This window comes from Rana temporaria, chromosome 2 (assembly GCF_905171775.1).
Source record: "Rana temporaria chromosome 2, aRanTem1.1, whole genome shotgun sequence".
NCBI classification, from domain to species: domain Eukaryota; kingdom Metazoa; phylum Chordata; class Amphibia; order Anura; family Ranidae; genus Rana; species Rana temporaria.
This window is the reverse complement of record NC_053490.1, coordinates 244,681,062-244,695,973: the sequence shown is the minus strand read 5'-3', so window position 1 is coordinate 244,695,973 and position 14,912 is coordinate 244,681,062. Positions and strand designations below refer to the sequence as shown.

General features: G+C 39.6%; 1 protein-coding gene across 1 annotated transcript in view; it reads right to left on the bottom strand.

Annotated features, from left to right (window-relative positions):
• LOC120926622 (dynein beta chain, flagellar outer arm-like) overlaps nt 1-13,888 on the bottom strand; it is a 533,844-nt gene extending 519,956 nt beyond the window's left edge. Inside the window, 6 exon segments of the mRNA XM_040336739.1 lie at nt 1,839-1,987; nt 4,074-4,292; nt 4,963-5,085; nt 8,203-8,390; nt 11,666-11,838; nt 13,774-13,888. Coding sequence (XP_040192673.1) covers nt 1,839-1,987; nt 4,074-4,292; nt 4,963-5,085; nt 8,203-8,390; nt 11,666-11,838; nt 13,774-13,871 — 950 coding nt within the window. The 5' untranslated portion in view covers nt 13,872-13,888.
• Between the last annotated feature and the right edge of the window lie 1,024 nt (nt 13,889-14,912).

The following is a 14,912-nucleotide window of genomic DNA, read 5'->3' as shown; positions in this document are numbered from 1 at the left end:
ACTCATGAAAATACCGGCAGGGGTCCTGGTGATTAGCTACGGGAGGCAGCCCCATTGAGAGCAACATAAGGCTGTTGGCTTCCACAGCTTATCGTGGCCACTCATATGTAATTTCACATGCAGCAATCACATGCCCTGGATGCCAGATCCTTGCATACGCAATTACATGAGAGAGACCATGAGTAGCTTTAACTGCTTGCCGACCGCCCACCGTAGTTTTACGGCGGCAGGTCAGCTCGGCTGCACAAAATCACGTAATATAACGTGATTTCGCATTTCAGCCATTAGGGGCACGCACCCCCCTGCTCGCCCCTGGTGCCGATGAGCGTGCCATAAATCTATCCCCTATTTTATAAACGCGATAACTTTTGCACAAAAAACAATCAATAAACGCTTATTGCAATTTTTTTTCCGAAAAATATGTAGGAGAATACGTATCGGCCTAAACTGAGGAAAAAAAAATGTTTTTTTATATATTTTTCCACACATTCAATGTGGATGGAGAAATACCTCCCATGGAGCTATTGTATTCTGACATCGGGAAAGCTTCTTCAACATCAGAAATCACTCATCAGCACCACCATCTATAGCTGGGGCAGTGGTTGTGCAAACAGTTTCCAACAGGCTGGTTGTACAGAAGTCGACTGAGAAAGCGACCTCTGTACAACCAGCCTGCCCATAGATGGATCATAATTTGGCTGAACTGGACAGATTTCGATCCATCTATGGCTGGTTTTAGTATGTCTAACTAAAGTAAATAGTTGTAGGGACAGACTGTCACTGTGTAAAGATGCAGATAGTAACAGGGATACAGCCTGGATCCTGAAGGGATTCCTAAAAATTGATTAAAGACAGGTGGCTGTTGCTTACAAAAGAAGGTAGTCTCCAATCAGTCTGGAGAAGATAGAGTGTCGCAGCTCTGTCTATAGTGGGACAGACAGAGGCCTCAAACCAAATGATTCAAGGCAGTCAAAACTGCACAAAAATAAAGCAGGAGGCTGCACACGTTTTGGCTGTAATATGCAGAAAGCCCCCGAGGTTTAGGCAAAAAGAGTGCTAAAAAGTACTCTGCTGGGTAGAGTGAGTTCCTGAAACACTCTTCACTTGGATCAAATGCTTACAGAGTATATGATTAAATTCTTTAGTGAAATATACATTTTGAGTGGTGTGTCACTAATAATAATAATAATAATAATAATTCACATCTTTTATGTACACTATAAATGCATATGTATACCTGCTAACGTTTTAAAACGATTTCCAAGGAAACTGTTTCTGATCTTTTATAAGGGATCACATTCTGCGTCATATGGTCTAGTAGGATCCCAAAATACTATATGCCAAATGATATGTTTATTAAACTGAACTATAAAAACGAATTATTATTTTTTTTGCAAATGTTCTTTTTAGTAATGGTTAAGTTAGACCTTATCAGAATAATAATATAAATGGCAGAAAGAGAGTTTTTTAGCGTAATACAGTATTTTGTAGTTCTGAACTCTTTTCCCTGTAAGCAAAATAGGATGTTTCAAGGTTTCTTATGGTGTTTTTTAATTTGCTAAAGTTTGGCAGACGTTGTTAAAATAATAATAATATTCTCTTTAGCCTAATAAACATGTCTAACAAATTGGAAAATGAACAGAAACAATTTTAGTTTTTTTTTAAATAGTTATAAAACATAATAATAACTAGATACAAATGAAAAACTATGTATCATAAAAGCAGTTGATGACAAGTTGAAAGATTAAATAACATGCAGTTACATCTAAAAGTTGTGATTATTTCAAATGTTTTAAAAAATATCTAGTTACCTTAAACTGTTTTAAAAGTGTACTTACCTGGAGTGCTTCCAAACAAACAACAAATTGTGGAGCATTTGAAAAAAACATTTCTGCTTCTCTGAGTGGAGCTTGGCAGATTTTAGTTGATCATAGCACATAACCAATGTCTTTAGGAACATCAAGTTTTCTTTTGCTTGATGCCATTCCTAGTATTAAAGAATATTTTTGCAATTACAACAAGTTCACTAAACCAACCGACTCATTGACTGTATATATTTAGAATAGTTTTTACTTGTGTACAGAATTCAACCTTACTAAAATGAACATACATTCTAAGGACAGCCTTAAGCCTCGTACACACGGTTTGATTGTTGGCAGGGGATTGTCTGTTGGCAGACTGTTGTCCTAAAATCTGACTGTTAGTACGCTCCTTTTGACAATTGTTGTCCAACTTTCGGTCAAACAATATTTGGTGGCATGCTAGTAAATTTTCGGCGGACAACGGTCTGTTGTCTGATTTTTGAATGGTCAGTACACAAGTCCGTCACACAAAAGTCAAAAGTACAAACACGCATGCTCGGAATCAATGCTCACCAAACATAAAATTAGCAGAAGGGGCCCAAAGGGTTGCACTCAAGAGCTGAAATTCCTTGTAGTATGTCACTATGTTTGTGGCACAACAATTGTGAACCGTTAGTATGCAAGACAAGATCCTGGCACACGCCCTTTTGACAAAAGTCAGACGCTTGGTTGGACAACAATCCTACCGTGTATACGAGGCTTTACACTATAGCAGCCTTTTTCAACCATGGTGTCCAGGCACCCTGGGGTGCCTTGAGGTTTTTTCAGGATGCCTTGGCAAAATGCCTAAAAAATGTATCAAATATTATATACAAGCCAACAGATAGATCAAGCCTGCCTTTTAATTACACAATGAATTTTCATTATGCACCATTACGACTTTCTATACCCTGGCATCCTAACAACCAATGATGTCATCAGTTGATTAGGAGGATGTCTGTACAGAATCCCTGTTTGACCCTCCTATGCCCCTCTCCCTCAGCACTGGGGTGACATTAGCTGACTAAAGGAGAGAAATTGAGGGAGAAGAGAAACATTGGAATACAAATGTGCAAAAATGTATTTGCTTTCGAAAAATAAATCACCTCTAATGTTAGGTGTCTTACATGTCGCTGTTGATGCATCTGGTAAAACTATTAAGCCTCAGGCCTCGTACACACGACCGAGTTTCTTAGAAAAAAACAGCAAGAAACTTGCTGGGAGATATTTTTTTGCCGAGGAAACCGGTCGTGTGTACATTTTCATCGAGGAAACTGTCGAGAAACTCGACGAGCCAAAAAGAGAGCAAGTTCTCTTTTTCCTCGACGGGAATGGAGAAACTTGCCTTGTCGAGTTCCTCGACAGCCTGACAAGGAACTCGACGAGGAAAACGATGTGTTTCGCCCGTCGAGTTCCTCGGTCATGTGTACGAGGCTTCATACACACGACCGGTTTTCCCGGCAGGAAAACTGCCAGGAGAGCTTTTGGCCGGGAAAACCGGACATGTGTATGCTTCCTCGCAGTTTTCCCATCAGGAAAACAGCCAGGAATCCCTACTGGAAAATAGAGAACCTGTTCTCTATTTTACCGTCAGGATTCCCAATGTTTTTTTTCCGCCAGATCTATTACTTTCCAATGGGAAACACTGCGAGGCAGTGCCGATGGAGCATACACACGGCCGGGATTCCCGGCCAAAGCTCCATGGCAGTGTTCCTGCCAGGTTCTCGGCTTTCCCCTCGGTTTTCTTGGCGAGCGTGTGTACAGGACTTTAGAATATTTTCTTTTACATTTTAGAATGGGGTGCCTTGAGACTGTCCGTGATTTTAAAGGATGCTCTGACATTGTCTATAATTTAAAAAGGTGTCTTGACTGAAAAAAGGTTGATAAACACTGCACTATATGATAAGCACAGTCAAGGAGGCTATATTAAGCATTATACTTGCTTCCTGCAAACTGTGATCTCCAATGAACGCATGAATGCACTATAATGGGGTTATTACATTCTGGAAATCAAGGTTTGAGCAAATGCTGCATTCATTTACAAGATCCTGTGTACATAGTTAGTTGAAATTGCATCTGTCTGTAAAGATTACATTCTAACCACTAGATTATTATACATATTTCGGTACTTTTGTGTTTATAGTACTCAATTTAGCACGTATAACACATGTTCAATTTTTGTACAGTAATTAAAAACACGCAACTAAGTAAGATCATTTTTTTTATTCTCACCTTTTGTACATCATTTGTCACTGCAGAAATTGAATTACCATACATGCTTTTAGCCTGCTCCAGATGGTAGACAATCTCTCTGGCTTCAGTAGAATTTAACTGCAGGCTGATAGATTCCAGATTGTGAATGTGCATTTCCCATATCTCCTTTTCCTGATAAATCCCTGCCATTACACCCTTGGCTTTAATCTCAGCAAGAGGTTCATGTTTGAGCACAACCTGTAGAGAAAGATTATATGAGTGAATAAATGAATAACATAGGAATAACAACCTGAAATCAATTTGTCCTTTGCCCCACCAGATGCTTATACTTAACTCCCCTTCACACTCCCGCTGCTCCGTTTTAACTTTGAGAGCAAAGCGGTTAGCACTAGGTAAACTCCCAGTTGTGACCTAGAGCTACACAGCCAGTGGGTACCTGAGTGGTCAAGCAATAGTACTGCCAACTTGGGTGAATGGGAGTGGGCCAAATGTTCTTTTACACCCAGAATTACTTGGTGAGGTATCAAATAGAATCACATTAAAGTGAACCTGTTGCTTTGTCTTGTATTAAACAGTTGCATGTTACTTTGAATATTTTTTTTAGGAGGGGGTTTTATTTGAAATAAAACAATAAATGGCACTCCGGTGTTAATTTCAAATTCTTTATTTCAGTCCATTAAATTAGGTAGAAAAAAAACAGCAAGATCTGCAGATGTCTTGCTGTTTTTGTACCCTGTTTTAATAGGCTGAAATTAAGAATTTGGATTAACTCTGTAGTGCTGTCACTTTATAGCATATATCTTCAACAATTAGTTGGAAGGGCATTCAGCAGTTTTTCTGGACAACAGTGGACCAACCCAGATTTTTTTTTTCCTTGGTTCAAAGGCACACATTTTATAGTTCTCACCTTGATCTGCCTTATCCAGCCAATGACTGAGGTTTCCAAAATATGTATTCCAGCTCCATGCTTGTTGAATAATGAGGTGCTTTTCAATAATTCAAGTGAGGGAATGGGAAGTACAATGGAACCCTTTAAAGAAAATAAACATGTTTTTGTTTAATTGTGACACGTGTAGGTTATGATTTCATCCACCTGACTACTTTTGTTGGCAGCTCTCACATTTCTAGAAATGTAGCAAGTACAGTATATATGTAACTGATAGATGAATAGTAACAATTCCTATGTGTAGGCAGCGCACATTAAGTTTAATATACAGAAACCTCACAATAATAACAAAGCGCCACAAACTATAAATTATATATCAAACCTTAAAAAAAATCCTTCTAAATAAGCGTCCATGAAAACTGTCCTCCACCATCCAATGGACTTCACCGGATAGAGTGAAAACTCACCAGAAATGATTGTTGTCAAATCACAAGCAGCAACTTCGATGAGCTTGACACAGGCTAAAAAGTTTGTAAAAGAGAACCTCTTGGATTCCAACTGGCGTTTTTGCTGCATGTGATATGGCAGAAAGTACAGTTGGTGAGTTTGCATTCTGTCTGGTGATTGGTGGTGCACACTTTTTCTGTGGTGGAAGAATTCACAAATATTCTTTGGTGTGTACATTGTGTGAACACATATTTTACTTTTTTAATGGCAAGTGAGCTTTGTCTATACAACAATCTGATATAATGCTGCCCCCATTTGGTGGGGTTAAACATCTGGATGAGCTGGGCAAAGCCTGAAGCTGATTTAAAGGGAATCCAACAGTTCATCTTTTCCAATTACTCCAGCCTCTGGAGCTTATCCAAGTTGCTGCTTGTGATCTGGCAACCTTTATTTCTGGTGAAGTTTCACTTTATCTGGTGATGTCCATTGGATGATGGAGAAGAATGTTTATGGGTGTTTATTTCAGAAGGAGTTTTTCCACATTATATATACATTATATATATATATATATATATATATATATATATATATATATATATATATATATATATATATATATATATATATATATATATATATATATAATTTATATTTTGTGGCGCTTCATTATTATTATGAAGTAACTGATATATGCTGGCCATGCTTGTAATCTCCATATACAGTAGACTGCTTTGTTTGCAAAGTAATTTCCCCCAGAGCTTAGTGAAAGAAGTGAAGCTTTTTTCATCCATTGAAACCTTAGATCTAAACTGGAGAAAAAGTTTCCAGTATCGTACAACAGCAGGCTATAACGACAACAGAGTGGAGACATAACTAAGTAAAATGACATAATCTTTATTATACAAGGTTAACATGAATAAAAATATAAGTATCCAGCCCTATACTGATGGGAAGAAAAATTCTATGGACTGTAAATAGCTCACATATAATCAATTCTGTAGAACACACACACAAGGTTTCCATCAACGTCTCCGCTCAAGAAAACAGGTTCAAAATCTATTCCCATTGGTATCGGACCCCTGACAAGCTACACAAAATCTTCCCGAGTGTCCCATCGACATGCTGGAGATGTAACTCGGATACAAGTTCACTGCTCCATGTTTGGTGGGATTGCTCAGTACTTCAGCCGTTCTGGAAAGGAGTACATGATCTCATTTCCCGAATCACCATGTATACTCCTGACTTCACACCGGCACAGTATTTACTTCACCACACCTCCTTGCCACAATCAACCTACCGTAAATCCCTGATGCTACACCTTATAAATGCGGCCACCCAATGCATCCCCGTTCGTTGGAAAAATCCTTTCCCTCCCACAATTACTGATTGGCACTCCTGAGTCAACAAAATTGAAGAGATGGAAAGGATCATCCATCAGGCTAAGGATATGCACAACAAGTTTAGGTGTACATGGGCTTGCTGGATACACTACAGGGAGTCTTTGGGATCCGTGTCCTCCTTGGCCCCCCCTGCATCCCCAGTGGTGCCAGATGGGGTCAATGTTACATGACCCAGGGGGAAGCACCGTCATGTCTAATCCCCTTTGTCCCCCTCCCCTTCCCCCCTCTCCCTTTTTAGTTTTGAACATCCCTGCTTCATACTTGCACAGACATGCTGGCTGTAAGATTTGTGGGCCACACATCCAGCCGCTTGGTCCCCCAGGCAACCGATATTGTAAGCTGCCTGATCATGCGCGCCATCACCCCTCTCCCTTCTGGCTTGCCCTGCCCTCCCCGGAGACGTCATGTTCCTTTTTCTTATAGGACCGATCATACCCTCCTATATTATCGTGCTTCCTAAGGTCCCCTCCCGATCACAGTATGTTCCCTTTTGGGGTGTTCGGGTATTGGGTTGACCTTTGCTGGTCCACTACCTTTCAGTTTGCATTCAGGTTTCTCAGGACCTCCCCTATTCAACTGTACCGTTGTTTTACTTAGAAAAGTTTTCTCTTGCTTCAGTAGGTGATTAGTCACATGTATGTAACATTGTTAAAATGTTTGCCTTCCTTCGCTTACTATGTTTCGCATATATTTACATTGAATACTTTGTGATGATGTTCTGTATGATGTTTATGTCATGCTTCTGTTGAAAATCAATAACATTTTTTAAAAAAAAAATCTGTAAATAATAGTAAATACAATCCAAAGGATGAGATGCTTTATGGGCTGCTGTCTGTGCAGTCACCGTTTCACCAAATCTTTGGCAAAACGTTGACCGTACAAAGAGCAGCCAACAACGCATATCATTTTTTTGATTGACTTTTATGTATAGAATTGATATCGATTATCTGTGAGCTATTTATAGACCATAGAAAGTATAAATTATTATTAAATTTTAACCTTGTATAATAAAGAGTAGACTATGTTATTTTACTCAGTTATGTCTCCACTCTGTTGCTGTTATAGTCCGCTATTGTAGGATACTAGAGATTTTTTTTCCAGTATTTACCTAGGCTTTCTATTTGTTTTGATTTGGATGAGGTCAAAAAAGTATTTATGTTGATTTACGCTTTTTTCATCCAATCATGTACAAGGCAAAATGCTGTTTTTTTATTTTCCTTGAATATGATTGGGTACTCTTTGCAAAGTGAAATTTTACCACATTCACTAAGCTCTGGAGAAAATTCCCCTGCAAAGTGAGCAGCCTATTTGCCCAAGGTGTATGCTTTTTCTTGTTTTTGTTTTTGTATTTTTGTGTACTATTCATAAAATATGTTAAAAGTATATTATTAGTATATAAAGTGTTCTAACCTACCTGTGCTTGACCTGCAATGACTTCCAGGCTCCCAGTAAACCGATGTAAAACATCAATGATCTTGTCATTGCTGTATATTCCGCCTGCTGCACTGTTGCTTGTCAAAAGTGGCAAGTAGACTTGGTGAAGAAGACTATCAAAATACTTTAACGGGAGTTTATCACAGTCCACAGAAATCACATGATCAGCTAAAAGTGAATTGGATAATGTTATTTATGTTATATAAGGCATTTTGAATATGTACAGTATGCATAGTATCCTAATATATTTTATTTTAAAGATTGTGGTGCATTATGTATTATAATAAACACTCATGCAAATGATAAAGACAGGGCCATCTTTAATACTGATTGGACCCTGGGCAAACATTTTCTTGGGCCCTCCCAAATCCACTTATCAACTGTTTGTGGATCGTGCGGGCTCAAGTGGCATCTGCTTTGGGCCCCACAACAATGACTGGGCCTGAAGCAGCTGCCCCTTTTGCCCTGTGTTAAAAAACGGCCCTGAATAAAGACAATTCATATGTCCAAAGGTGTGGGTTTTTGGGTACTAGTAGACAACTCTGTTAGCTTATTTCTAGTGGGTTACAATTGAATAATTGATCTCCAGGCATTGGGAAAGCACTGCATTGCATCAATACAAACATTTACAGTTGTTTTATCCAAACTATTACTGGATAAAATAATTGTGCCATAAACAATCTAAACATTATTCAGATGTTCTGCATGTTCTCCATGTGCATGCATGGGTACTCCAATTTCCTTCCATACTCCAAAGACATTCTGATAGGTTAATTGGCTCCAAACTAAGTTGGCCCTGTGTATGCATTAATGTGAGTTAGATTGTAAGCTTCTTGAGAGTGAATGTACAATATACAGTATATGTAAAATGCTGTGTAAATTGCCAGCACTATATAAGTACCTGTAATAAATAAAATACAAATAGAATATTCTGTGAGTATTTGGTAATCTGATAAAGCAAAGTCATAATACCATTGTTTAAAAGGAAAAACCTGGAGAAATATAAGAACACCATGAGAATCTAAAAATAAATGTCATTAGAGTGTGCAGCAAGTAAGGTGAAGGTTAGATCAAAAAGGCTAATCTGTATTCTGTGCAAACAGTTTGGTAATACTACAGGCCAGGGCCACTTATAAGGGGGTACATCCAGTCCTCCTGTACGGAGGGGGGGCTCATGGCGGGGCTTTTTAATTCAAGGCACAGCTGACTACTCTCCTGGTCTGCAACTGCACCATATACAAAAGAAAAGTTCCCATGGCCCCATTTGTTAAGCTGGGGACTGGGAGAAGGAATAGAATTGTTTATAGGAACCAACAAAGTAATCCTTAGGCATCGGCTCCCTACAATTAGGTTAAAGTCCCAGCCTCCTCTTCTATATCAATTTATAGGGACATTAATGTAATTGCCGGTGCCACAGCACAAGGATTACTCCTCTGTGACTACTTGATAATTTTCAGGCATAAATAGAGTCAGTTTTTTAGTAACTGCTGCATACCAGTACATTAGTCAATGGTGCCCCAAAGTCATTAAATTGTCCCAAGGACCCTATTGAACTGACATGAATTACAGCCTTTGGTCTCATTTACATATGAGGTGCCAGATTGGATCCCTTTTAAGAGGGCATGTGACAGGCAGTGAGGAGGTGTTATATCACCTCCTCACCACCTGCTTAAAGTGGTTGTAAACCCAACCACACTACTTGCACCTACAGGTAAGCCTAGATTAGGCTTACCTGTAGGTGCAAGAAATATCTCCTTAACCCACACGGTTAAGAAGATATTTTCACAGAAACGGGCACCGATGTCTACAGAGCATGTGCGCCGTAGACAATGGCGCAGGCGCACTGAGCAGACAGTTTTTGTGAATGGTACATTCGGGGGTTAATGCCGTGTTTCCATGCATGTGTGGGGATCTGCCGGTCCCGTGCGCATGCGCGAGTGGCGTCATTGCCGCTCCTGAAAATCCGGAGTGCCGATAACAGGAAGAAGATCGGAGGAGGGCATGGAGGAGAATTTCGGGGGCTTCGATCTCAGGTAAGTCAATCATAATGAGCTAGAATGCTATGCATTCTAGCTGATTATGACTTTCTCTTGTAGCGTTTTTTTTTAAACTGAATGAGGGTTTACTTCCTCCTTAAACCCCTTATGCCCCACACCAGCATCCTGCACCTGCATGCATTTCACACAGTTGCAGGAAGCTCCCATTGAGTTGAATGAGTTGTGTTCAGTGAGCATTACTGCCCACCAAACAAGCAGGGACAATTTGTGCAGAAACATTTTGCTACAGCATGTGTACACCCCCCCCCCCGCCCTCTGCTGCCTTTACAGCTTAAAGTGATTGTAAATGATCACCTTGTAAAACAACCCATTCCGTTTAAAATAGAAATGAAAGGCAAAACATTTTGTATAGATATAAAAAAAACATGATAAATACCCTGCAAAGAGCTGGGGGAAGAAAAGCAACAGTACACTGAGTTAGCTGGAGAATTACCCTGCCCGATAGGCTGTATGGGGCCTTACGATATCTAATAGCAGCCCTGCTACAGACAGCCAGACAACTAGCAGGAAACAAGCAGCAAACATTTTTTTAATGGGGAAAAGTATAAGTTAAATAATCCCAATGGCACAAGTACCCCTAGATGGGAACACAAGGGATATTTTGATTGCCGTTTTTCTAGTCCAGTCAACAGCCTACTTTACAAATCATGTCTGGCAATGGGTTTCTACAATCTTTGCCCATCTTTACATTCCTAAATATTGGCTCCTATCAAAGTCAAGATAAATTGAATCTGCAACAAGCTGAATACAATGAGGTTGATTTACTAAAACTGAAGGGTGCAAAATCTGGTGAAGCTGTGCATGGTAGCCAATCAGCTTCTAACTTCAACTTTTCAAATGAAGCTTTGACAATAAAGCCTGGAAGCTGATTGGTTTCTGTGAAGAGCTGCACCAGATTTCCCACTCTCCAGTTTAATTAAATGAACCCCAATGTATAAATCAAACTGGTAGTAGCTGCTCATCATTTCCTAAATACAAGCCACATAAATAAAAATAGGATTCTGGAGCTCATTTTAGTGCAGGCATATACAGTACCTGTAATCAAAGGGCAAGTTTATGACATCACGACATCACACTACACCAAAATTCGGCCACAAACTCCGTTTCTCAGGTGAGAGTTCAAACCCTGAGGCCTCGTACACATGACCGAGGAACTCGACAGGCGAAACACATCGTTTTGCTCGTCAAGTTCCTTGTTAGGCTGTCGAGGAACTCAACAAGCCAATTTTCTCCATTCCCGTTGAGGAAAAAGAGAACAAGTTTCTTGCTGGTTTTTGCCGAGAAACTCGATCGTGTGTACGAGGCCTGAGATATCTCAGCACTCCGTATGCATTTTCCTATAATTTGCTGTGAAAGTCAGCATTATAACCACAATAAAGTTTTTACCTATACTTTCGGCTGTTAGTTTGATTGCAGTCCCCAGTTTTAAAAAGCATACACATTTATTCTGTAAGACAGCTGGCGGTGACAGCATGGCTGCTAAGGATGCCTTGTCAAGCTTAAAGTAAACATATAAAGTGTGTACATCTTCATTCTTTAGAAATTCAAGAAGGCAGGATCTAAAAAAAAAAACAATTAGGAGATATTTAGTTAAGGAGCTTGTTCAGTTAGAAAGACTATTTAGTTCTTCTGATGGAACAGTTCATTTTGCTGTGTTGTCCACATTCTTTCAGTCTTAAGGCGGTATGGGAAACAAAGCTAAAATACAAAATGAAGTCATCCATTGCAACCAGATATCAGTATGGTCAAGAAAGATTTATTCTTATTGGGTGTCATGGGATTCTGCACTTTCCTCATAGAATTGACCTTATCAGTAAAACAATAACAATATCCAAAGAAATGGGCAAAGTATACACGCGTCAGCCAATCAAGGGTCAGACCAGTACAAGATGTACTTCAAATGTCTGCTATGGTTTTCTACACTTTTCAGCTAGTGCTTTGCTCCATACAGTTGTCTCCTGAATACATTATTGTGACTTAAATTAACATTTGCAAGGTACACATTGAGGCTGATTTACTAAAACTGGAGAGTGCAAAATCTGGAGCAGGTTTGCATAGCAAATAATCAGCTTCCATTTTTTTATTTTTTTGTTAAAGCGTATTTGAACAAGCTGAAGCTAGAAGCTGATTGGCTTCTATGAAGAGCTACACCATATTATGCACTCTCCAGTTTTAGTAAATCAGCCCCACAGGGCTACAGAGGACAACATAATTGTAGAATTCCACAAATGTTTTTTGTGAATACCATGAAAATATGATTTCTGGTCTGACAGAGTAGGTGGCTGTCAGGGAAAATAATATGGGACAATTTAAAGTAGAACTCCAGGAAAACAGCTAAATGACCAATGCACAATAGACATTGCCAAAGGATTTATAATTCTGGTCAACCAGTCTTGTAACTTATAGACTTCTACCACGTGACACATCCAAGAAGATTATGGATTAGGTTTTCACTTTCCTGGGTAACCTCCTTCCTAATTAAACACGTGCTGAGAGCTTAATTTTCCAGTCAGCCAAAAGGAGACAGAGAGGTGACATATGAAGCTGTAAAGCTGAACCAGCAAAGACTTATTACCTACTTATCTATGTGGTGTGGAAAATGCATGAATCGTTAGTATGGCTGTACAAAACTCAAAATACATTGACAGCTAAAACATCAAACATGCATGCATTTCAGTAGTGTGATTGGCTGTTTGCCCAGAGTTCTCATCTATAGAGAATATGTAATGCACATCTTCCTTCTGATCATAGACATTATGCTGTATACCTGGGCAAGCAACCCTGAAATCCAGGGGTCAAGTCCTGGGGAAAAAAGTGTGGGAACTCCCACCCAAGATCCACTCCCCCACCAAAAAAAATAAATTATACGCTCATATGCATAATTACTAAAGCGCATGTTGTTTTTTTTTAAGCAAATTCTTTCTAAATCCCGTGATAACTCGCGGCAGACCTCCGCAATGACTTCGGGGAACTATGAGAAAAGCTCCCAGGAGACATTGCGGCATCGAGGAAGTGACGGAATACCTGCACACTACCTGATTAATCCATATACAGGAAGCGGCCAGTAACATAAAAGATTACTAAGGTTCGCCTGACAGTGAGGCATCGCCACTCAGTGAAGGATTGGCTCGGGTGGCTCGGCTGCTTTAGTCCTGCAAAGGGAACTGCGTTCCTGCTGTAAAAAAAGTGCAGGAACTCCGTTCCCACGCTTTCCCGCAGGACTTGAGCCCTGCTGAAATCAGAAAGGAACTTTGAAAAATCCACACACACACACACTAAATAAATCCAGAGTCAGAATACACCATGTCTATCCTTAACCAAGATTTTGAGTATGAAATAATCAAATTCACAAGTTATACCACCACCCTTGAGTGGCGATTGGCATTAGACACACTGGAGTTGGTTTATTAAATAGGCATTATACTTTGCAAGAGAATGTTACTTTATCTAAATGACTTTCAATCTTGTATGAACAAAAATATGTTTTTTACTACCTGTAAGTGTGATCCAAAAGCAAATTTTTCATTTCTTCTGTTCTTGGTCTCAAGGATGATATAATCCTGACCTCAAGCCAGTGAAGTAACTCGTCCATTTTTAAAGCTGCTGAAGAGAAATTAGCAACAAAAAATGTAGTAAATCATACCTATGGCAGTTTCCTACATAAACAGGTAGCAAGAGGCCAGTGCTGATTTATTAAAGATGATTCGAAGAAAATAATATTATATAGTATGTTCCTGATCATTGAACAGCTTGCTACACCACATCCAAAGTGGCTGTATCAGTGGATCCTTCATTTCAAACAGTGTTTAACCAGTGATTAAAATGGGGGAACCGCTGATACTGTCACTGAAGACAGAACATGAGAAAGCAACAGGTATTGTGTAACTACAGGTCCCAGCACACTGGGCCTTGAGATTTTCCAGAGGCTGGGGCACAGATAGGAAGGACAAGTCAAAGGTTCTAGCCCTTAGCGTATCTAAAACAAAATACATTTTTGGCTAGAAGGTATGTACTGCTTGTGTGTAAGAGATGCCCAACCTAAGGCGAAAAAAACTTACACCAGTCATGTACACCCTGCCTACATCTGCAACCATGGAAAAACACAAAATGCTGCAAAATCACAGCAAAATTACAACGTGACCCAGCGGCTGTCGATTCTTCCACGTTCAGAAGAGAGAGGTTGAAGCTCACATAACTGCAGCAGCTCCTAAACTCTGTACATTGACACATAGACTTTTATTGAGTTGAGTTTAGGCTCCATTCACTCCTAAGCATATTTCAGTGACAACTGCTGCGCCGCATTTTTTTTAGCTTTTTTGTGTGATTTTGGAGCAGCGCCATTCATGGGCCTCCCTTCCAAAGAAGCTCACGTACCAAATTTTGGCACAGGCACCTTTGCTACATAATGCCATCATGATGAACCAGGCTGGACATCGTTAATAACTTATTGACGTTAATTGACATTAATTGGTTGGCATATGTCTTTTAGATAAACATTGCAAATATGGTAGTGCTGAGAAATAACAGATATAACTAAATTAATAGTTTATAGCTGAGTTACAGGCAGTCCCTGGGTTACAAACAAGACAGGGACTGTAGGTTTGTTCTTAAAGCGGAGTTCCACCCAAAAATG